The sequence below is a fragment of the Pelophylax lessonae genome, assembly GCF_965119305.1.
Source record: "Pelophylax lessonae genome assembly, chromosome: 11".
NCBI classification, from domain to species: Eukaryota; Metazoa; Chordata; class Amphibia; order Anura; family Ranidae; genus Pelophylax; species Pelophylax lessonae.
The window spans coordinates 102613701-102638054 of NC_138778.1; the positions used below are offsets into that span (position 1 = coordinate 102613701).

Sequence of the window (24354 nt, forward strand, 5' to 3'; positions counted from 1 at the left end):
TGGATCTCACACGTACCAACACAGACTATCCCGCAATTTAACTGATCCCCAAAGGTTTTTATTGAATAGCAGAATAGAAAATATGATCAAAAAAAGTGTATGTATCTCACACGTACAAAACCACACTAGGCCCCAATTACTATTGTTTGTACCCCTAAAAGGCTGGATGAGGAGTAGGAGGAGTTTGGAACAGGCAGCACCCTCAAATCTTCAGAAGTATGAGATGAACCCCAAAAACTTGGAAAGGTGGATCTCACACGTACCAACACAGACTATCCCGCAATTTAACTGATCCCCAAAGGTTTTTATTGAATAGCGGAATAGAAAATATGATCAAAAAAACGAATTTTTGTAAAATCTTACCGTAAAATTCCTTTCTCCGAGTCCTCCGACAGTCGCCGCCACTTCATAATCTTCACTAATGGGGTATTGACCTTTGCTCCGCAGGAGTAGCTAGGCAACATGATTTGTTAATATAAAAGCTTTTAGCATATCAAACCCCTAGGGGGTGGTCCCCTCAGTCAATACCTCCCTGCTTCCTGCATTCTCAACTCAGTTTCAGTAGCATAGCAGTAGAGTACATAAACAAACCCCAAAAGAGGGGCGGGGGCGGCGACTGTCGGAGGACTCAGAGAAAGGAATTTTACGGTAAGATTTTACAAAAATTCCGTTTTCTCTTACGTCCTCCGACAGTCGCCGCCACTTCATAATCTTCACTAATGGGGACGTCCCAGAGCAGTGTAGACATGAGGGGTGGGAAAAAACGCAGCCGCGCCTAAAGCAAAGCAGTATCCACATTAGAGAAAGGAACCTTACCAAAGTAAGAGAACCAACTGGGCAACAGGAAAACGTGCTCAACAGGAGCCACAACCAAGGAAAGAACTAGTAACCTAGGGGTAAAAATACCCCAACAGCCAAGGACCCAAAACAAGGGACCCTAAGGCACTGCCGCACTAAGAACTTTACGGCCAAAGGAAGCATCTGCCGATGCCTGAACACCCACCTTGTAAAATTTGGAGAAGGTGTGAACGGACGACCAAGTCGCCGCCTTACACACCTGGGCCACAGAGGCCTGATGACGATAGGCCCAAGACGTACTCAGAGACCTGGTAGAGTGCGCCTTCACAGGGAAAGGAGGAACCTTCCCCTTCAAAGCATAGGCTTGCACAATGGTCTGTCTGATCCATTTGGCGATGGTCACAGCCGACGCTGCCATGCCCTTCCGAGGACCCTCTGGAAGGACAAATAGAGAATCCGACTTGCGAAAGGATTTAGTCGATGACAGGTAAACCCTGATCGCCCGAACAACATCCAAGGAATGCAAAGCCACCTCCTTTGGATGCTTAGGCTTCGCTCAAAGCGAAGGCAAGACAATGTCCTCATTGAGGTGAAATTCCGAGATCCTCTTCGGAAGAAAAGAAGGGTTAGGTCGTAAGACCACCTTATCCAAGTGAATCACCAAGTAGGGAGAGCTGCAGGACAAGGCCGCCAGCTCCGACACCCTGCGAGCCGAAGTGATCGCTACCAAAAAGGCAACGAGATCTCCCTGATCTTCTCAAAGGGAGCATGCTGTAACACGGACAGAACAAGGTTCAAGTCCCATGGAGGTAAAGGATCCCTCCGAGGAGGGGCCAAGTGTCGCACCCCCTGAACAAAGGTGCTAACCAAAGAATTAGACGCCACAGGGCGCTGAAAGAGAACGGCCAGCGCAGAAATCTGACCCTTAATCGTGGCCAATGCCAAACGCTGGTCCACGCCCGTTTGAAGGAAAGCCAACACTCTCGATACCGAGTATGAGCGAGGGGAATACCCCCTGGACTCACACCAGGCAAAATACGCCTTCCAAGTACGGTAGTAAATCTTCCCCGAAGAGGCCTTCCTAGCCTTGATCAAAGTGGGAATGACCTCAGGGGAGAGACCCCTATCCTTCAGGACCTGGCTTTCAACAGCCAGGCCGTTAAAGCCAGCGACTGTAAAGCAGGATGGAATATCGGTCCTTGAGACAGGAGATCTTCTCGAAGAGGTAGACGCCACGGAGCGTCGACCGCCAGATTCACGAGGTCTGCGTACCAAGACCGGAGAGGCCAGTCTGGCGCCACCAGAATCACCGTGTGCGGTTCCGAGGCCAACCTGCGAAGGAGCCTGGACAGCAGCTGAATCGGTGGAAAGGCATACATCAGACGATACTGATGCCAGGGTGCCACTAACGCGTCTGAGGCGTCTGCCCGAGGATCGCGCGTCCTTGCTACAAACCTTTCCACCTTGTTGTTTAGACGAGACGCGAACAGGTCCACATCTGGGGAACCCCACTTCGCGCACAGCATCTGAAAGACATCCGGGTGAAGGGACCATTCTCCCTGGTCCAGGGTCTGGCGACTCAGATAGTCCGCCTGCCAGTTCTCCACCCCCGGAATGTGAACTGCAGATATCGCCGGGACGTGCGTCTCGGCCCAAGGCAGAATGTCGGCTACTTCCCGAGCCGCTCGGGCACTCCTGGTGCCCCCTTGGTGGTTGATGTAGACCACCGCTGTGGCATTGTCCGTCTGCACCCGAACCGGACGGCCCTGAAGCCTGTCCCTCCAACGCAGAAGGCAGAGATTTATTGCTCGCAATTCCAGAATGTTGATCGGAAGGGAGGATTCCTCCACCGACCAAGTTCCCTGGGCGGACAGAACGCCCAGAACACCACCCCAGCCCGCCAGGCTGGCATCCGTGGTGATCACCGTCCACGACAAAGGACGAAAAGACTTGCCCCCCGACACCGCCGGGGACTGGAGCCACCACAAAAGACCCCTTCGGGCGAGGCGGCTCAATGAAATCCGCAGATCCAGAGATTGCGGACGCCGTCCCACTTAGCCAGGATCTCCGCCTGAAGATCCCGTGTGTGAAACTGGGCGAAGGGAATCGCCTCGAACGCCGAGACCATCAATCCCAGACACCTCATACATGTCCGAAGGGACGAGCACTGAGTGTCCCTGAGGGACCTGACCTCGTCCTGAAGTGTCCGGAGCTTGTCTTCCGGCAGGAAGACCTTCGCTTGAACAGAGTCCAGGATCATCCCCAGGTAGGGAAAACGAACCGATGGACACAACGTCGACTTTGGAAAATTTACCGTCCAACCGAACTCCTGCAGAGTCTGCATCGTGACGGACAGGTCGTTCACCAGGCCCTGACTGGTTGCAGACCGAATCAAGATATTGTCTAGATACCCCAAGACAGAGATGCCCTGGGCTCTCAACAAAGCCAGGACCGGCGCAAGCACCTTGGTGAAAACCCACGGAGCCGAAGCGAGACCGAAGGGTAACGCCACGAATTGGTAGTGATCCTCCGCAATGGCGAATCGAAGGTACCTCTGGTGACCCTCTAAAGTGGGGATGTGAAGGTACGCATCCTTCAAGTCGATGGAGGCCATGAATTCCCCCGGAACCAGGGCAGCCACCACCGAGCGCAGGGATTCCATGCGGAACTTGCGAACCCGCACAAAGCGGTTCAGAGCTTTCAAGTCCAGAATCGGACGTACCTTGCCCTCCTTCCTGGGCACAGTGAACAGATTGGAGTAGAACCCCCGAAATCTGTCCCGATGAGGCACCGGAACCACCACTCCCTGGGCCCGCAGGTCCCGCACCGCCAGGTGCAGATCCTGCAAACGCTCCGGAGACAGCTGAAGATTTGAGGGAAAAATTCTGCTCGCCAGCCGAGAGAGGAACTCGATCTTGTATCCAGATCGAACGATTTCCTGAACCAACCTGTCCCGAATGCGGGCCAGCCAGGGTTGAAGAAAACCGAGCAAACGTCCCCCCACCCCAGAGCCGGGTGAGGGCGCCCCTTCAGGCCGAATTGGCATGGGCAGTGGACCCGGACTGGCCGGACTTCTGCTTACCTGCCCACGGCTTCTTCTGGGAGCCTTGGCCCTTGAAGGGCTTGCCCTTGTATTGCGACCGAAAGGCACGAAAGGACCCCTGAGAGGGTCTAAACGAGGTATTCCTCTTACCGCGAACAAACTTATTCTTGTGAGATTGGTCAACCGACCAGCATTTCAGCCAGATCAGGCGACAGTGCAATACCGCCACACTAGAGAGGCGTGCAGCCAAAGGGACTAAATCCAAGTCCGCAACACACAAATACATGACACCCTGATGAATTTGATCCACCATAGCCAATGTTGTCGGCGGAGCAGAGTCAGCCACCAGGGTGCGCCTGAGCACCTGCGTCCAATCCGCAATAGCCTGGGCTGCCAAAATGGAAGCAAAAATAGGCTTCAGCATAGAACCGGCAACTGTATAAGCATGACGGGCAAGAGACTCCAATCTCTTGGCTGTAGGGTCCCGGAACACCGGGGTATCCTCAGCAGGAATCGCAGTAGATTTATTCAAAATCGCTACCGCATGATCCACCTGAGGCGGCACACACCAACGCTCATCAGTGGTGGGCGTAAATGGATAACGCAGCTTGAACTTACTTGGCAAACAGTAAATGGCTTCTTTAAATTGTGCCATTGCTCATCAACAGCGCGCTGAAATTACGCAGGGCAGGGAAAAACCTGCACTGTTTTGCGCTTCCTTTGTGTCCCATAAGAGGACAGCAAAGCAGGAGGACATGGTTCATCCTGCAAATGCAGTGCTTCTTTGATAGAAGCAACCAACTCATCCATGAGTGCAAGCTCTTCAGGCGAGCCAGGGGGAGAATTATCAACCCCTTCTACCTCAGCCTCCCCCTCAGACCCCACAAGGTCCAGAAATGAACGAGACCCTGAGAAGGGCACTCCAGCCATAGCAGCCCCATCGCCCTCTGAATCAGAGGAAATAGACAATCTGGGCCGTTTTGCGGATCGATCAGCCATTAGCATTTGCACCTGAGAAGCCAAGTTCGCCACAATAGCAGCCAGATCAGCCCCCTCGGGGGATGCAGCAGCTCCTTGGCCCCCCACCAAGGTGGGAGGAAACTTGCAATCCTGAGAATCCATGCCCCAGCAAAAATCGGAAAAAGGAGTACTGTCCCTTTAAGACCGCGGCGAGCGTAGCCCACCGCACACTACTGCATGGATCGACCCCCACAGGGATAAGAACACTGAGCAGGGAAATACAGGATAAGGAAAGGTAAAAACCTGGAGAGGCCACACAGGCTGCTGCCACCGATCGCTGTCCCAGAGCAAAAGGAAGTGATGTAATGACTGACCGCCCTATAAAGCCTATGTAGGCTACACAAACATGGCCGCTCGGCTGAGGCATTGTTTGGGCAATGACAAAATGGTGCCGACATGTGGTTGTACATCGATCGCCATCAAAATGGCGGCGTTTGGCGCCAAAACACCGCGCCCTACACACTTAGGGCCGGACACCACAAGTTTGCCTCAAAAAAATGGCGGACCGCAATAGCGGCCGCCGCACAGCATGTCTAACCCCAGTCTGCCCACACAGCACACATAGCAGATCGGGAGAGCCCCCCCCCCCCGCAGCCCACAGAAAAGGCAGCTATTCCACACAGGAATCTGACAGGGAGCTCAGCACAGATACAGACATGCAGGGTCACACAGTCACAGACTGACACCCAAACAGACAGGTCCCCACATAGAAATGTACTTACCAGTCCGGATGGCGTGGGGAGCCTTCTTCCAGTACTGTACTGAGGACAGGGAGTGTCGCAGCCAGGACGCAGTGGAAACCGCAAATGGCGTCCAGTGAGGTAGCCACCTCACAGGCAGCATCCCTGCAGCGAACAGGGATGGGTCGTTCAATATGCCAGGGAAACCTGACTGAACGCTCGATGGCAGGCTGGGGAACCCCTGGCCCTGAGCCCTGGGAACCAGGGTGGCCAGTCCGAGACCCAGCTCCGCATGATTATCTTCATCCGAAGAAACTAAACTAATGCTGAGAAAAATAACAGCTAGTAAAAGAAAGAGAAAAAATACTCAAATAAAATCAAAAAAGAGGATAGAAAGCTGAGACTGAGAGCCCCAGCACAGTATCAGCTAGCTACTCCTAAGCTAGGCATTAGAAACTGAGTTGAGAATGCAGGAAGCAGGGAGGTATTGACTGAGGGGACCACCCCCTAGGGGTGTGATATGCTAAAAGCTTTTATATTAACAAATCTTGTTGCCTAGCTACTCCTACGGAGAAAAGGTCAATACCCCATTAGTGAAGATTATGAAGTGGCGGCGACTGTCGGAGGACGTAAGAGAAAAAGTGTATGTATCTCACACGTACAGAAGCACACTAGGCCCCAATTACTATTGTTTATACCCCTAAAAGGCTGGATGAGGAGTAGGAGGAGTTTGGAACAGGCAGCACCCTCAAATCTTCAGAAGTATGAGATGAACCCCAAAAACTTGGAAAGGTGTATCTCACACGTACCAACACAGACTATCCCGCAATTTAATTGATACCCAAAGGTTTTTATTGAATAGCGGAATAGAAAATATGATCGAAAAAAGTGTATGTATCTCACACGTACAGAACCACACTAGGCCCCAATTACTATTGTTTGTACCCCTAAAAGGCTGGATGAGGAGTAGGAGGAGTTTGGAACAGGCAGCACCCTCAAATCTTCAGAAGTATGAGATGAACCCCAAATATCATTCAGCTCTGCTGCAGGCCACAATTTATTTTTTTTAACCCAAGGCTTTATATTGAATAGTGGAATAGAAAAAAAGTGTATGATTTTTTAAACCACTCAATAATAGCACATGTGAACTGAACACAGCGGTGTATGATCAGTCAGCACAGCACAGCTGAAGGAAAAATGCTGCACACAGTGGCTGATAGAAAAATACTTTTCTCCCTCCTCCTCAGTGGGCAAAAAAGATTGTGTTAACTGCACCCCAAAAAGATTGTGTTCACTGCACCCCAAAAAGATTGTGTTCACTGCACCCCAAAAAGATTGTGTTCACTGCACCCCAAAGAAATTGTGTTCACTGCACCCCAAAGAAATTGTGTTCACTGCACCCCACACACAGCAAAATGGATGTGGACCACTGACACCTGCCTATCTCCAGCCTCTCCCTAAAATGATTGATAAGATCGTAGATCGGGTGACTGCAAACCCCCCCCCCCCCACACACAGCAATATCGATTGTAGTTTGTATAACACACTGTCTGACCCTAAAAATCAGCAGACTCTCTCCCTAAAAGGATTGATAAGATCGTAGATCGGGTGACTGCAAACCCCACCCCACACAGCAATATCGATTGTAGTTTGCAGAACACACTGTCTGACCCTAAAAATCAGCAGACTCTCTCCCTAAAAGGATTGATAAGATCGTAGATCGGGTGACTGCAAACCCCACCCCACACAGCAATATCGATTGTAGTTTGTAGAACACACTGTCTGACCCTAAAAATCAGCAGACTCTCTCCCTAAAAGGATTGATAAGATCGTAGATCGGGTGACTGCAAACCCCACCCCACACAGCAATATCGATTGTAGTTTGTAGAACACACTGTCTGACCCTAAAAATCAGCAGCAGCCTCGCCCTAAAATGCCTACAACTCGCCCTGCCTAACACACTCTGACCTGTCCCTCAATTCTATCCGGACACAAATGTTTTTTTTTTTCCCCGTCTGTCCCTAATCAGCAGCCAGCACGTTGATGTGTGCTCTGTCCCTGAACTAAACAGCAGAATGACGCCGCAGCGGCGCTGCCTCGAACTTATAAAGACTTGGTCACATGCTTCAGATGGCCAATCACAGCTACTAATACATTTGTAGGCATGGCTGGGATGGCTTAGGCACACCAGTTAAACGCTTGTTGATTGGCTGTTGAAAGCCCGCCATGAAAAGCGCGCCAATGCATGCAAAACCCGGAAATAAAACGACCGAACACGGATTTTTACCCGAATATACAGTAAAGTTTTCGGGTCCGTGTTCGGGTAACAAAAATCCAATTATTCGGTACGAACACGAATAATACAGTCCGTGTTCGCTCAACCCTAAAAGGTAACCAATCTTGCTAGACTGGATATCCAAAGAATATTAGATCCTCACAAGGCACAAGCCAATGAGGATTGCAAAGTGACCCTTAAGACCAGGGAAGAATCCAAAGCTACAATACCAGGAAAACAGCTTGACTGAAGGGGTAGGGTGCCCCCTACAAGGGTAGACAGGAGTAAGTGAATACTGTAACTCCAGACTGTTGCACCAGGAAAAAAAAAATGGATGAGCAAAAAAAAATATCCACTTTAGCACCTGGAGCTGGATAGAAACCTTGATGGACCTGCTTAACTGTGGTGATAGGCCCTTCAAATGGGTGTTGACTGCAAGGGTCCTAAAAAATGACCCTCTACAGGGGGGGTTGTCTGAGCATCCCATGATGGTAATGCATGGAAAAGGCAAGATTTAAACCAGGGTCAAAACTTGAGAATTAAGCAGTAACCCCCTTTATTGGTAGGGAACAGCCAGGTTCTAGTTGACCATGAACTCCAGGGAACCCTACTGGAGAGGAGGAATTGCTGAGTACCACGTTCTACAAGAGAATATAACTGTACCCAATGAGAAAGAATTCTACTGAGGAAGGATGTAAGTATCCAGATGGGGTACACCAAAACGCAAGTCCCCATTTAGAGAGAGACAAGCAGCCCTGGGATATAGGGAGCCCAAGAAGTTCAGGAACGTTGCATTGTAGAGTGCAGTAACACAGGAGAGAAAGTAAGAGGCAACTGAAGGAGGTGCCAGAGACAAGGAGTTAGCCTATTAGCTAAAAGGAGGTTCCTCTACACCAAAATGCGGGAGAGAAAAATCAACAAATGAGGAGGCTTATTTTCTTCCACTTTCTCTTTAGTGTGCGTTTTGGTAAAAAATACACCAGATTTTCAGAAACTGAAGTACATTACTGCCTATTTTTTTTTTTTTTTAAATAGGCTGCCTTGCCCAATGCACTTTACCTAAAAACCAAAAAACAACTTGTTACTGTGCAGTCCTCTGGAAGTGTCGGAGGCTGAACTTGAGGCCCTCTATCATTTTTATGTTGATCACTTCTAACATATAAACTATTAGTAATATACAGAATTTATATAGTGCCAACAGTTTACACAGCCCTTTACAACATAAGGGCAGACAGTACAATTACAATACAATTTAATACGGCAGGAATCAGAGGGCCCTGCTGGTTAGAGCTTACAATCTAAGAGGGAGGGTCAAGAGATCCAGAAGGTAATAACTATTGGGGATGAGCTGATGGAGAAAAATAAAAGTACAGTTGTAGGCCTCTCTGAAGAAAAGGGTTTAGAAGATGAAAGTAGATTGTCATTTAGACCCCATTCACACTAGCGTGACTTGTCAGGCGACTTGGTCGCCTGACAAGTCGCGGTCGGTCGCCTGCCATTGATTAGCACAGGACCCGTTCTAATAGGAGCGACACAAGTCGCTCCGACTTAGAAAAAGGGTCCTGTACTACTTTGGGGCGACCTGGAGGCGACTTGCATTGACTTCAATGATATGAAGTCCGTGCAAGTCGCCCCAGCAAGTCGTGTTGCGCCAGTGTGAATGGGCGCTTAAAGGCGCCTCTGTGTTGTGGGATTCTACACTTGTAACACTTGCAAAATAATTTATAACCTTATCCCTGTTTTGTACACTTGAAGTCAACAAACATGGTCAAAATGAACCAGGCTTTGTATCATGTGGAGGCAGAGATATTTACCTGTTTGCGTACATATTCAACCAGCAGCTCTAACTGACGAGGATCATCACAGCGCATACAGAAAAGATTTCGCCAAAGAGCAGCAGACAAAACGCGATCATCGGATATAATTCCCTACAAAAGAAAATGAAAAGTCTTGATCCCTTGGCAGTATAAAAGATCCACAACTTTATCTAAATGACATGATACCAAGATATACCGCTGCAAAAATGACAGATTAGCCTATTACCAATTCAGTATAATCAGCCATATAACAATCAATTTTTGATTTGTTTCTTTCTGATTCATGTTACTGAACATAAGCCTAATGTTTTGCCAAAGCCTTGCAAAGTTCATTTCCACAGTGATAATTATAATCGACAAATGCATCAACAGTCAATTCTTGATTAGTTACTGTATATCACATGGTTTAAAATCAGCATGAAGGCCTTTAAAAGAGCTCTGTAGGCACAATAAATGGATTTTTGTAAAATCTTACCGTAAAATCCTTTTCTCTTAGCTCATTGACAGACGTAGTCCTCGGTGATACAGCGCCTTCGGGTTATGTTGCCTCCACAGGAGCAGGACTAGACAGGAAATTAAAATGCTCTGGCCACACCCTAGGGGCAGTCCCAGAGGGTATATCCTCTCTCTCTCTGCCTCAGCAAATCAGTTATGTCAAAAAGCAGTCTTTAGAAATTTTAACCCAACCCAACTCCAAAACAGAGGGGCGGGGACTACGTCTGTCAATGAGCTAAGAGAAAAGGATTTTACGGTAAGATTTTACAAAAATCCATTTTTCTCTATCACTCATTGACAGACGTAGTCCTCGGTGATACAGCACCTTCGGGACGTCCCAGAGCAGTATCACAAATGAGGGGTGGGAAAATGGAAATCAAATCCCAATCTAGAAGGCCCAACCGGTGCCAACTAGAAGTTTACAATGCTCATCCTAATGATGAGACTCAACAAAAAAGAAATTTTTCAAACAGAAAAAAACTCTCGAGGTAGACCACCGGTCTCCTCAAATTGCGACCTGCAAAACCTTGCGGCCAAATGAGGCATCCGCCGATGCCGTCACATCAATTTTATAGAATTTTGTAAAGGTATGTACCGACGACCAGGTGGCCGCCTTACATACCTGGACCACTGACGCCTGATGGCGAAAGGCCCAGGAAGTACTGAGCACTCGAGTGGAGTGCGCCCTAACAGGGAACGGAGGACTCTGACCCTTAATCGAATAAGCCTGTACCACCGTCTGTCTAATCCATTTGGCAATGGTCGCGGCAGATGCAGGCAAACCCTTTCTGGGGCCATCCGTGATCACAAAAAGTGAATCCGTCTTACGGAATGATTCCGTAGCTTTCAGGTATACTCTGATTGCCCGAACCACATCCAAGGAATGCAACGCATGTTCCTGATGATGCTTGGGCTGAGGACACAAGGAAGGTAGTACAATATCTTCATTCAGATGAAAATCTGAAACCACCTTAGGAAGAAAGGATGGCTTAGGATGAAGTACTACCTTATCCCTATGAATCACTAGGTATGGGGACTGGCATGATAATGCAGCCAGTTCTGACACCCTGCAAGCAGAAGTGATAGCCACCAAGAAGGCCACCTTCTGGGATAAAGTAAGCAAGGAAATCTCCCTGATGTTTTCAAAGGGAGGTTTCTGCATAACCGACAAAACCAAATTAAGATCCCAGGGCGGTAAGGGCGCGCGGACTGGTGGAGCCAGGTGCCGCACCCCCTGGATGAAATTCCGCACCAAGGACTTGGTAGCTAAAGGTTTCTGAAAGAAGATTGCTAATGCTGAAACTTGACCCTTGATGGTGCTCAAGGCTAGCTTCTGCTCAACCCCTTGTTGCAAAAAAGCCAATATTCGAGTCACCGAATAGGTACGTGGAGGAAATCCTAAAGATTCGCACCACGCAATATAAGTCTTCCATGTGTGATAATAGACCTTGCTGGAAGTCGCTTTCCTTGCTTTAATAAGGGTAGGAATGACTGAAGCTGACAAACCTCTGTCCTTCAGTACTTGGGTCTCAATGGCCAGGCCATTAAAACCAGCGACTGTAAAGCACAATGGTAAATTGGTCCTTGAGACCACAGACACTCCCTGAGACGAAGTTCCCACGGAACGTCTGCGACTAGCCTGTCCAAGTCGGCCAGGCTGGCTTGACGAGGCCAGCCTAGAATTTCTAGGACCACTGGTGCTGACTGGATCTGAACCAGGCGTCCCTAGAGCTATCTGGCCCCGACCATCCGAGAAAGTCTGGTCGTTTTCTGTTCCCACACATTTATCAGATACCTGATTGCTATCAGGAAGGGTGATCTTTTCTGGTTGAACCTCAGGGACCGAAGTCACCCGGCTAGAGGCTTCTTGGCCTGTCTGGTCAACCAGATCCGATTCCTGTGGGGAATTGAGACTAATCTTAGGAAAAGGTAAAGGAAAAGATCTATTCAGGGAACGGTGACTACCGCTCCCTGTAGTACTTAAATGTTGGAAGGGAAGAATCGCACCGGTAGTAGTAGTTGATGCTCGATCTAATGTCCTGAATACCGGTGAAAACGTCCCCCCACCCTCAAACTGGGTGGGGGCGCACCTTCAGGCTGTGTACTCCTTTGCTTCGGGTTTGGCTGAGTTGGTCCTCTGTTTGTCCGACCAGCCTTTCTTGAACCCTCCTGGAGGAGTCTTGCCTTTCCCGCTTGTTCCAGCCGGGCGTGCGAACCCTTTATGGGCGGTAAAGAAAGGTCCTCGCTTGTTGCGAGGTCCCTTAGCTTTAGCAGCCTGTGGCAAAAAAGTGCTCTTGCCCCCAGTGGCATCCTTAATGATTTCATCTAGGGTGGCCCCAAATAGACGATTCCCCTGAAAGGGGAGATTCGTCAAGGTCTTTTTGGAACCTAGGTCAGCTGACCAGCATTTTAACCACAGCACACGTCTGAGGATTACCGCTGACATAGATGCATGCCCTAATAGGGGAGTAGTGTCCAAGGCTGCGTCACAGATAAACTGTAGCCCTTGTATAATCTGTTCCATCAAATCAGATGTTTCCTGGGGAATATCTTTTCCCCTAAGGTCTTGGCGTACCAATCTCGCCCATTCCGTAAGTGTCTGGGAAACTAGACCAATAACAATTACTGGTCTAAATGCTGACCCTATCAGAGAGAAGATGGTGCGGGACTCTGCTTCCATCTTTCGATCCACCGGATCCTTAAAGGACGAAGTGTCCTCCACTGGGATAACCGTGGCTTTATTCAGCCTGGAAATAGGTGGATCCACCACTGGTGGTACCGTCCATTTCTTAATGATGGATTCCTCAAACGGATAGCGTCTAGCAATACGCTTGGAAATAGTAAAGGTACGTTTAGAATGCTCCCATTCTCCTTTAATCTTATTACCAAAACACTTGGGTACAGGAAAAACCTTCACTGTTTTGATGGGCTTGTTAGTACCAAAAGGAATCTCTGTATCAGTTGCTTCTGCCGGTAAAACCTCAAGTTTTAAGGTTTCCTGCACTGCCACAACTAGTGCGTCCACCAATGCTTCTTCCTGAATTATAGCGGGAGAAGAAACGTCCTCCTCACTGTCTGAGGGAGCTTTACCTGAGGTAACAGCCCTTGGAGAGGGACCTGCAACTGCAGTGACCATCTCTGAATCTGAGTCAGAGGTGTCAGATAATATAGGGGTAGGCGGGGGTCGCTTCCTTGACCCTCGTCCCTGACAGGCCGCCTCCACCCGAGCCACCATAGACTCCAAAATTGCTGTAAATGCCTCTACACTCTGTGCACCGGCGGGTCCCGTGGCCCCCTCGAGGGAAACAGGTGGGGGAATTTGTGTGGCAGGGTCCATGATTATTCCAGTAACTTCCCGGATAATATAATTCAAAATAAAAAACTTTTTTTTTTTTTTTTTTTTCACAGACCCCCAGCGCCACAAAAGCCCCTTAGTGTTACCTGCTAGGGATCCCTATCGATCGAGAGAGAGAGAGATAGACCCCCAGGCTCACCACTTGATGCTCAGAGTTTAACTGCAACAGGTTACAGCGCTGTCTTGACAAACAGGAAGTCTTTTGGCTGGCTGCCCAGGAAGAAAGGAGGCGGCTCCACCCCTCTGCACGCCTTCCGGCGCCTCCCCTAGCTCCACGAGGTGTTTGGATCACCTCAAACATGGCCGCCCCCATGCTGGAGACACGAGGCTACGCCAAAATGGCGGCTCGTGCAATCCAGCAAAAAAAATGGCGGCGGCCTGTACCGAATAGCGGTGTGCTGCAGGGCACACAACACTATCTCTGCATGGGGATTTTTGGCGTGGTTGGCGGTACCGGCCCTGGCGGACCTCATGGCCGTTCGGAAGGCCTGCTATAGCTGGAGATTTGAGTAGGAAGGCAGTCTACATGTCCGTGGCTTCTGACTGGTAGGTACCTTATTCTTATCACAGTAAGATTCCCAGACTGCCACTGATTACAATCTTTTAAACATGTATACAATTAGATTGTTAGCTCCCAAACCAAGCCTCCTGGCTTTTTGCACATAAAATCACACTCAAAGTAGGGGGATCTGTGCCATGTTATAGGATAGAGGGGGACTCTATCTTACCATACAGAGAGGGGCCCGCGTTCACCACAAGACCCGTCAGGGGGAAAAGGGGGAACATACTACTCACCATACCGGAACCAGGCGGGCACCAACTCCTGACAGTACCCCTCTCCACCGGGGCGGGAGGGCTGTCGACCAATACGGACGCCGTGACTCATGGTCTTTGGCGTTTCAGCGAGACGTTTAACTCGCGGGGTCAGTCCCTTAATGGGACTTTGTCGCGGCCGACCCAGCGCGGAGCTATGGCCTGCACGCGCTCGTAGGCTGAACTGGGGTGACCACCGGATCTCAACATCCAGCCCGTCGCCCAGTTCAGCTTTCTTGCTTGAAGATCTCACAGGAACACTGGAGAAAAAAGCTGTCTAAAAAATCTTTTTAAGAAAAAAATCTTGCCAGGACCGAAGATCCCAGCAAGGTATCTAGGTCCTTACTCCTAACTAGACAGAAAATAACTGATTTGCTGAGGCAGAGAGAGAGAGGATATACCCTCTGGGACTGCCCCTAGGGTGTGGCCAGAGCATTTTAATTTCCTGTCTAGTCCTGCTCCTGTGGAGGCAACATAACCCGAAGGTGCTGTATCACCGAGGACTACGTCTGTCAATGAGCGATAGAGAAATATTTTTTAAAGTCTGCCAATCAAAGCAATGATGCATATCAATCACTAAGTTCATATTCTGATTGTCTTGCCCCCTGGTATGATGCATAGTATCATAATTATGAGTAACGAAGGGTGGAGGCTGCAGGATGACTTTGTACTCAGTAGGGATCGACCGATATTGTTTTTTCATTGCCGATACCAATATTTTGGTATCGGCCGATATTTTCGTAGATTAAAAAAAAATATTTCTTTTTTTGTTTTTACTTGACAGGTACTCTTGTGGAGGGATCTGGGGGTCTGAAAGACCCCAAACCCCTCCTCTGCACTTAAAAGCATTCAAAACTCCAAGTTTGGCTGTTTTGAATACTGTTATTTTTTTGAACCTGGCGCCAGTACCCGGAAGTGATGCCATGACATCACTTACGGGTTTTTGCATGGAGACCCGATCAGAGCTGAATGCGGTTTTGATTGGGTCTTCTACGGTTGTGTAGGCTGGTTTCCCGGATCTCCCAGTGGGACGGGAGACCCGGGAAAGCCGCGGAAGCCAGCGGGGGGGGGGGGGGGGGGTTCGGGACGGACGGACGTCCCCTTCCACTCCTTGTAATGACAGCCGAGCAGCTTCTTAACCGCATTGGTTGTCATTACAAGCCTGCCGACCGTCGGCTATGGATGCCGGTACCGGGGTGATGCCTCTAGCTGCAGGCATCATTCCGGTACAAGCACTTTCCAAAATATCAGTGATTCCGATATGATCGGTCGATCCCTAGAACTCAGTAAGGAGTGGGTTAAACAAAGGATAGTAGTGAACTATGATTGGGTCATATTATACGTAGCCTGTTCATTCTGATTTGATCTTTTAATTGATGTGCCTTTGAAAAGAATAATCCTAAAGTAAAAAAAAAAGCTAGTGATTATTTAATTTTTAGTAGGCATCCTGTGTACTACCTATTTAATCCTGGACATTTACTTACATTTATTGGCCCAGCAAAGCATAGGTTAAAGTGATTCTAAAGGAAAAAGGTTAAATTTTTTTCAATAAACGTGTAATACGCTCTGTGTAAGGCCTCTTGCACACTGCAGCTTGAAAAAGCTCAGTACAGCTTTTTTTTTTTTACTAAGCTAAAATACAGCCCATTAATTGTAATGTGCCTTTGCGCACAGGCGCATAAACAAGCACCATGCATGCGTCAGTAAAAACAAAATAGAAAAAAATCTGCATTTTTGGTCAGTAATTTATGCCTCATGTGTGCAAATACATGCGATTGCGCACAAATGTGCGCAAATGGGCATTTACATAATGCACAAAACAAGAACATGCGAATACGTTTCCACGCATTTGCGCAAAAATACGCGCAAATACATAAAAAAGCAGATGAAAGAGTAGATGCTCAAACAGGAGTATCATGTGCAAGAGGCCTAATGGTTTTGCACAGAGCAGCCCCGATCCTCCTCTTCTCTGGACCCTGAGACTGGCACTCCTGAGACCTCCCCCCTGCTGAGTGCCCCCCCATAGCAAGCCGCTTGCTATGAGGAAACTCATGCATGCTCGCTCCTGAGCCAGCTCTGTTGGTCCAAAAGACACAGCAGCTTTGTCCTGCCCCCTGCTCCTTTCCCACTGGCTGTGATTGACAGCAGCAGGAACCATTGGCTCCCGCTGCGGTGTCTAAACCATTGAGGACAGAAAGAGCCACTGTTCTCATGCACATCGCTGGATTGAGGTCGGACTCAGGTAAGTATATAGGGGGGGAGCTGCTTGCAGAAGGATTTTTACCTTAATGCAGAGAATGCATTAAAGGAGAAGTTCACCTTTTGTAAAATGTTACATGTTACACCCATATTCAGGGTGTAACATGTAACAGGTTATGAACGGACCAGCCCCCGCACCGCCCCAATCCCTGCTGTGACAGCTAGCACGGTTCTTCTCCCTCCCCGCAAGCTGTCACAGTTTTAAAAAGATGTGGCCGGGCTTGGCTCCACCCCTGCATGGCCATCTCACTGATTGACAGGGCTATGTGCATTGAAAATGACAAGGTCCAGCAGCCTCTGAGGCTGTCGGCTTATAGTTCTCAATAAACTACCACAGCGCTGTGGAACGCCGTAGCAGTTCATTCATGCTTCCTGTCAGATTGTATCTGCTTGGCCATATGGGATGTACGGGGAAACAGATACACTGGCAGATCTGCAGGAGACCTGCATGGCACCAGCAATGCTTTACAGGTTCCAAAAAATAAAAATCAAACAAACAAATTTTTTTTTACCTGCAAATAAAGGTGCATTTATTATTTTTCCAAAAAGTGAACTTATGCTTTAACCACTTCGGGACCGCCCGCCTGCATGCGGCAGGGTAGCCCGGCTGCGCAAAATCACGTACATGAATTCAGGCACAAGATCTAGGGCAGGCAGCCAATCAGTGGGTCCAGAGGCCACGATGGCCGCCGGAACCGGCCGATCATTCCGAGGAGAGGCAGAATGTTGTTCACCCCTGATATTAACCCCTTTCCTGCCAGTGCTTTATTTATACAGCAACAGTGCATTTTTTATATTTTTCTTAGCACTGATCTCTGTATTGGTGTCACTGGCCCCAAAAAAGTGTCACTTAGTATCGGATTTGTCCGCCACAATGTCGCAGTCCTGCTAACAATCGCTGATAGCTGCCATTAATAGTGAAAATAAAAATAAAAAGTCTATAAATCTATCACATAGTTTGTAGATGCGATAACTTTTGCACAAACCAACCAATATATGCTTATTCGGGATTTCTTTTTTTAGAAAAAACATTATTTTTTTAGAAAAAAGTCTAATTGTACAATCTCCTTTAATTTATCATCAGCTATATAATACAAGGGTCTGCCTGATTTGATACTAATTGAATTGTTTAGGTTTGTCCTCATATTTCTGGTTTTGGTAAAGCTAAGATATTGCATAGCGTATGGCCAGCTTAAGAAGGGATTTACACTAACTTTGAGTCTCTTGGAATAAAAAGGCCATCTGAGCCCCACATTCACCGGATTGCAGGCAGGCTAATTTTCCAAGCACAGTGAAAGTGTTTGAATAGGATACACAAATATGCACAAATAGATATTACTGCTGACAGGGAATAATAAACCTCGGTAAGAATGAAGTGCAAACAACAAAAGCAGGAAAAGGTGGGGACCATCCTCGTATTTTTAGGTGGATTGTTCTATATTGGCGTTGTCATGCCCAATCCTATACCATGGAAAACCACTACCAAAATATCGCCTAGCATTTTTATTTTTTTTGTGTAAGCCATGTTAAGTTGTACAAAAGTCTGGCATCAGTTATAGTTTTACTGTGGCAGGCAGCCCCTCCTGCATGAACCGACGTAGCCCTACGTTGGTTGCGCGCCTGCTGTTAAGGGGCGAGCGCGCACTGCCGCGCTCCTGCCCCACTCGGCAGCAGGGACTCCGATGCAGGGGGCCACCCGCGATCTGAGAGAGAAGAACGGTCAGTTGTTGTAACCACAGCTGACCGTTCTTCTCTCTGGAATGATCACAGAGTGCCTGTGATCCTTCTATATAGGAACACAGGTCTCTATGATCATTTCACAACCCCATCCCCCTCCCCCCCAGTTAGCGACACTCTCCTAGGCTTACAATTAACCCCTTGAATAATCACTGTGTTAACTTCTTCCCTGCCAATGTCATTATTACAGTAACAGTGCATATTTTTAGCACTGATTACTGTAGTAATGTCACTGGTCCCCCCAAAAGTGTCAAAAATGTCAGTTAGGGGTCCGATCTGTCCGCCGCAATGTCGCAGTCCCGCTAAAAATAACAGATTGTCGCCATTACCAGTAAAAAAAATAAAAAAATTACATAAATCTTTCCCCGTAGTTTGTAGACGCGATAACTTTTGTGCAAACCAATCAAAATACGCTTATTGCGATTTTTTTTTTACCAAAAATATGTAGCAGGAAACAAATTGGCCTAACATGATGAAAAGATTTGATTTTTTTTTTTTTGGGAATGTTATATAGGAGAATGTGAAAAATAATATTTTTTTTTCAGAATTGTCGCTCTTTTTTTTATAGCGCACAAAATAAAAATGCAGAAGTGATCAAATACCACCAAAAGAAAGCTCTATTTGTGGGAAAAAAGGACATCAATTTTATTTGGGTACAGCGTCGCATGACCTCGCAACTGTCAGTTAAAGTAACGCAGTGCCAAGTAGCAAAAAATGGCCTGGTCATTAAGGGGGCAAATCCTTCCGGTCCACAACAGGTTAAAGTGGTACTAAAACCAAAATCAAACATTATATTACAGTTTTTAGATGTCATGGCTGCATTCATTTTCTTTTTCTAGGCTTTCCTTTTTTTTTACCTGGTGATGCAGCCAGTAAGTTGTTTTTCAACAGAACAAGCTGTCCTGCTAATGTAGCAGTTACAGCAAAAGCTTTTTCCTTCCAGGATAAAGGTTTTACATAAATACATTAAAGCTGATCATTGTAAGCACCTCTACCACTGGTAAAAGGTTTGTCTCAACACTCTTAAATGCTACATCACAGGACAGCTTGTTCTGTTGAAAAACAACAGACTTACTGTTTGGATTGCCGGATGAAAATAAAGAACTAAAGAAAGCCTAAGACGGAAAACGAATGCAGCCAACACATCTAAAAATTGGTAAGCTGCAATATAAAAAAATGTTTGCTTTTGGGTTTAATACTGCTTTAGACATCAAAAGTAAATAGCAGAGGAGAAGCTGCAAAGCATGCAGGGAATCCAGGAAGTTGTGGAAAGAACAACAACGGATTTTTCAAGTAAGCTTACATTGGATTATCAATAACAGTCACTGTTTGCATTGCTATTACAATGCTGATGTAATAAATTGCAAGCATATGCTGTGATCATAGATCTTTAAGCATGTCACAATCTAAGACTCAATCTGACCTTAAGGTGCCACTACAGTAACAGGGAAAAAAAAAGTGTCTGCACAACAGACAGCTATATTTTTGGGGTGTTACATCAATGGCGGCTGGTGCTCCACGGGTCGGGGGGGGGGAGGGGGGTAGGGGTTTGGCAGACAGGCCTGACCACCCAGGACCTGCTCCCTGATTGGCCAGGAGGAGAATCCATGTGCACTGCTCTGCGTCCCAAGCCCACCATTATTTGAAGCCTATTAGAGCCTCTGGCTCTAATCACGTGCTTAAAAAAAAAAAATCCCCCATTGGAATCCATGCATCCGGCGCCCTGCATGTAGGTTAGGGGGCCAGACACATGGATAGGGAGGGCGGCGCCCCTAATGGATGGGCCGCCACTGTTTTACTTACAAGAACAAAGGCTACATACCAATTTCTTCTTCTTCTTTACAGCACTTCGGTTTCTGCTGTATTACCTATGAACCTTAACCACTTGCCGACCGCCGCAAGTACATATACTGCAGCGGTCAGCCCCTCACAGGCAAAGTGACGTATCGGTACATCACTAGCCTGTGAGGCTCTGGGGAGCGAGCGCTCGGTCATGGACCCCCCGCGCATGTGCGCCGGTCACTCGCGATCGTCGGTTACACCGGGAGAAAGGCAGGCGGCTAATGTAAACAAGCCGCCTGTCATTCTCCCCTGTGTAAAAATAGTGATCATACGGTTCTGCCATGTAGGACCGTTGATCTCTGTTCTTACACCTCAAGCCACAGCCAATCACAGTTAGAAGCACGCCCCTAGGGACACACTTAACCCCTCCCTCTCAAAAAAAAGTTAACCCCTTCACTGCCAGTGTCATTTTACAGTAACAGTGCATATGTATAGCACTGATTACTGTAGTAATGTCACTGGTAACCCCAAAAGTGTCAAAAATGTCAGTCAAGGGTCCGATCTGTCCGCCGCAATGTCACAGTCCCGCAAAAAAAAAAAAAATCGCAGATGGCCGCCATTACGCGTAAAAAAAAAACACAACAAAAATGAAAAAAATCTTTCCCTTAGTTAGTAAACACAATAACTTTTGCGCAAAACCAATAAAAATACGCTTTTTTTTGTGATTTTTTTTTTTTACCAAACCTATGTAGCAGAAAACAAATTGGCCTAAAATGTTAAAAAATTTAGATTTTTACATTTTTTGGGGGAATTTCATATAAATGTGAAAAATATTGTTATTTTTGCAAAATTTACGATTTTTTTGTTTATAGTGCATGATCAAAAAATCACAAAGGTGATCAAATACCACCAAAAGAAAGCTCTGTTTGTGGGAAAAAAAAAGGACGTCAAATTTGTTTAGGTACAGCGTCGCACGACCGCGCAATTGTCCGTTAAAGTCACGCAGTGGTGAATCGCAAACTAGGCCCTGGTCAGGAAGGGGGTAAAATCTTCCCGGGGCTTAAGTGGTTAATAAGCCCGTGCCATTTGAAAAATGTGAAATGTCAAAACCAGGTACTCGCCCCCCCTAGACCTGAAAGGTGCCAAACGTGGCACTGGAGAGGGGAGGAGGCAGATAGGTGGAGCTTCCCCTTTTGGGTGGAGCTCCGTTTTAACTTTAACATATGATAAACCATACACACAATGCATGTTTATTGTTCTGATAAGGATAATTCTATTTTGCAAGGGACAATTCTCCAGTATTCTCCATTTCTTAGATTTTTCTATACTGTGCTCTGTAGGTTCTCCATGTGTTTGTGTGAGTTTTCTCTAAACTCTTTGATTTCCTTCCACAATCCAAAAACATATTAGAAGGTTAATTTGCTTCCACCCAAAACTGGCCCTTGGCACAGTGTGGTAGGGACATCAGCTTGCGTGAAAAAACAATAACTAGCCGCTGTTACTATGGTTGACCGTTACTTACCTCATCATATCCAAATATTGAAGCATAAAATATTTCAGTTAACGCTTTCATAGTTTTCTTCATTGACACTGCATCTATCTGAAAGATACAAACACAAAAATTAATCAATTTAATCTGAATTAAAAAAAAAAAACATTTTTTGTTCCAGAGAAAAAGTGCATAAGCCCTAGCTTCAAATCATTTCTGTTGTTCATTTTTTAATAAAATTAAATAAAAACTAAGTGTATCAAAATTTTTTGTGCAGCTATTTTGGATGAGATTCATTGGCAGGCAACAAAAGAAACATATATTCTTCATAATTGCAGAAGAAGGCAAGAAAGTCTCAGGTGCCATGTGAAGCTGGAAAAAAACACTACTAATTGACATTACCTTATTACCTTTTGCCTGCAAAGGCGGGATAACTTAGAAATTCCTTCCCAGAAAAGCAGCATGAGGACCATATAGGTTTCCCTTTTAATACAGATGGTATAAGAAATTGCTGGGTAACCAAACCTCAAGCGCCGACGTTTCCCAGATCATTTGGCTAGCCAAGGGGCTAGAGTTCTTCTCTTCTGCCTAGGCAGGTGCATGTTAAAGAAGGACACCAAGAATCAACTAGAATTTTTATTTATTTTGGTGGGAGGGTGCCCAAGTCAATTACTCCTGACCTTTAAGGTATGTGAAGAGTTTAATTTACATACCTTTGGGGGGTATGTTTTGATCTCTATAGAGCTAGAAAGTATTGGTTGCCTCCGTCCCTATATATAATGAAAGGGGTTGTTTGGTGCCTGAGGCCAAGAGGTGGGACTTTAAGGGCAAGTGATTATATACACAAGTTATACATAAAATCAGAAGGTAGTTTATTCAGTAGTTTAAAGCATATATTCAAAAAGAAAGACTTATAACAAGTGTTGGGTTAGAGACCCAAGGTACATAGGTAGGAAAATAGGTTCAGAAAATTTTCCGTGACAAGTGTAAATCTGGTGACATATTTTGGATGTTATCTCTGTTTTTGCCTATTTATGAACAGATAATATTTACTAGGGATGCACCGAAATTTCGGCCACCGATATTTTTGGCCGAAAATGCAACTCTCTCATTTCGGCCGATAGGGGGTTAAATATGCCGAAAATGTATGGCCGCTGATCCGTGCAAAAAGTGAGCTATTAACTTCCCTGTCCGCCGCGATCCGATGCCTATGCCTTCATTGTGATTTACAGCTTGCTAGACCAGTGACGTCCCAGGGGAGAGGGACCCAGAATGCAGAGTGTAGGAGGATCTCATTCTCCTCCGTGCCGACTGCTGCATGCTCCACCCACCTCCTCCCTTCAGTGCCTTCACGTGGTGTTCGCTGCGGAGGAAGGTAATGTTGATATATGCTGTAAAAAAAAAAAACTTTCTCCCCTTTTGTCCTGCATAAGTGTCAGTAGTAGAACGGATTCACAGCCTAGTGCTCATCCCCTTCTAATTTCAGCGTGCGAGTTAGTCAGTGTCAGTCAGTCAGTCAGTCAGTGTGAGTGTCAGTCAGTGTCAGTGAGTGAGTGAGTGAGTGTCAGTGTCAGTCAGTGGGTGTCAGTGTCAGTCAGTGAGTGTGTCAGTCAGTCAGTGAGTGTGTCAGTCAGTCAGTGAGTGTGTCAGTCAGTGAGTGTCAGTCAGTCAGTCAGTCAGTGAGTGTCAGTCAGTCAGTGTCAGAAAACTTATTTAAAATCATTTGGGGAAAAAAGTCCTTTTCGGTTTTCGGCCAAGGGCATCCTGAATTTTCGGTTTCGGCCCAGAATTTTCATTTCGGTGCATCCCTAATATTTACAGATAATAATTGATATATCTATCACTACTTTTATAGACTTGGTGATAAAATCCTTGAGAAAGGCTACAAAGTAGCTGAAACGCGTCGGAAAACTACTGGATGACTGTGAATATCTTTCCAAGCCCCCAGCATGGAAATACAGAGATAACATCCAAAATAAACTACCTTCTGATTTTATGTATAACTTGTGTATATAATCACTTGCACTTAAAGTCCCACCTCTTGGCCTGAGGCACCAAACAACCCCTTCATTTACATACCTTAAAGGTCCAGGAGTAATTGACTTGGACCTTTAAGGTATGTGAAGAGTTTCATTTGTGACGTCACCATGTCCTACCGCTCTGAGAGCAGTGATGCTGTATTTTTTTTGCCTGTTTTTACTCTTCATATTGCAAGTACCCCTTTGTGTTTAATAAATTAGATAATTGAAGTGGTAAATTACCATGTTCTCTTCCCATGGTGGTAAAGTTTGAATGAATCTACAACAAAGAGTAGGCTTTCATTGGTAATCAGGTATCACACATGCCCAGATGACCTCCCTATTATTTAGAGATCCATCTTTTCTGGCAAGACACCCGTGTTCACCGACATTTGGAAGCACCTGGAGTCACAATGGACTACAAGATTTTGTTCACATAATCATTTTGGTTGATTTTTTTGGGGATCAATTATTTATGGCATGGACTTTCCTTCTAATTAAAGCGTGACTTCACTTTTGTTGAGAAAAAAAACATTCCCCTCTGGGTGATCATTGCAAGCATTTTAACAAACTTTGTTGCAGATTCCTACCTTTTGTTATTCTGAAGAAATCATTGTTCCTGAGTGTGCTGAGTGGGTCAAATAGGAGTGGTTTATAATATCTATCAGCTGTGGCAGCTGCAGGGCACTAATGAGGAAATGTGCTGGGCCTGCATCCCTTTAAATGTGTTTTTATTGGAATTATCTCATCAAAAATGACATTTTTGTTGCAGG

General features: G+C 46.5%; 1 protein-coding gene across 2 annotated transcripts in view; it reads right to left on the reverse strand.

Moving 5' to 3' along the window:
• UQCC1 (ubiquinol-cytochrome c reductase complex assembly factor 1) overlaps nucleotides 1–24354 on the reverse strand; it is a 415387-nt gene that overhangs the window by 51239 nt on the left and 339794 nt on the right. For both annotated transcript variants that reach the window (XM_082272610.1, XM_082272609.1), the window contains exons 8-9: nucleotides 21597–21674; nucleotides 9631–9744 (exon numbers count right to left, since the gene is read on the reverse strand). In XM_082272610.1, the coding sequence (XP_082128736.1) occupies nucleotides 9631–9744; nucleotides 21597–21674 (192 nt within the window). The remainder of the gene's footprint in view (nucleotides 1–9630; nucleotides 9745–21596; nucleotides 21675–24354) is intronic.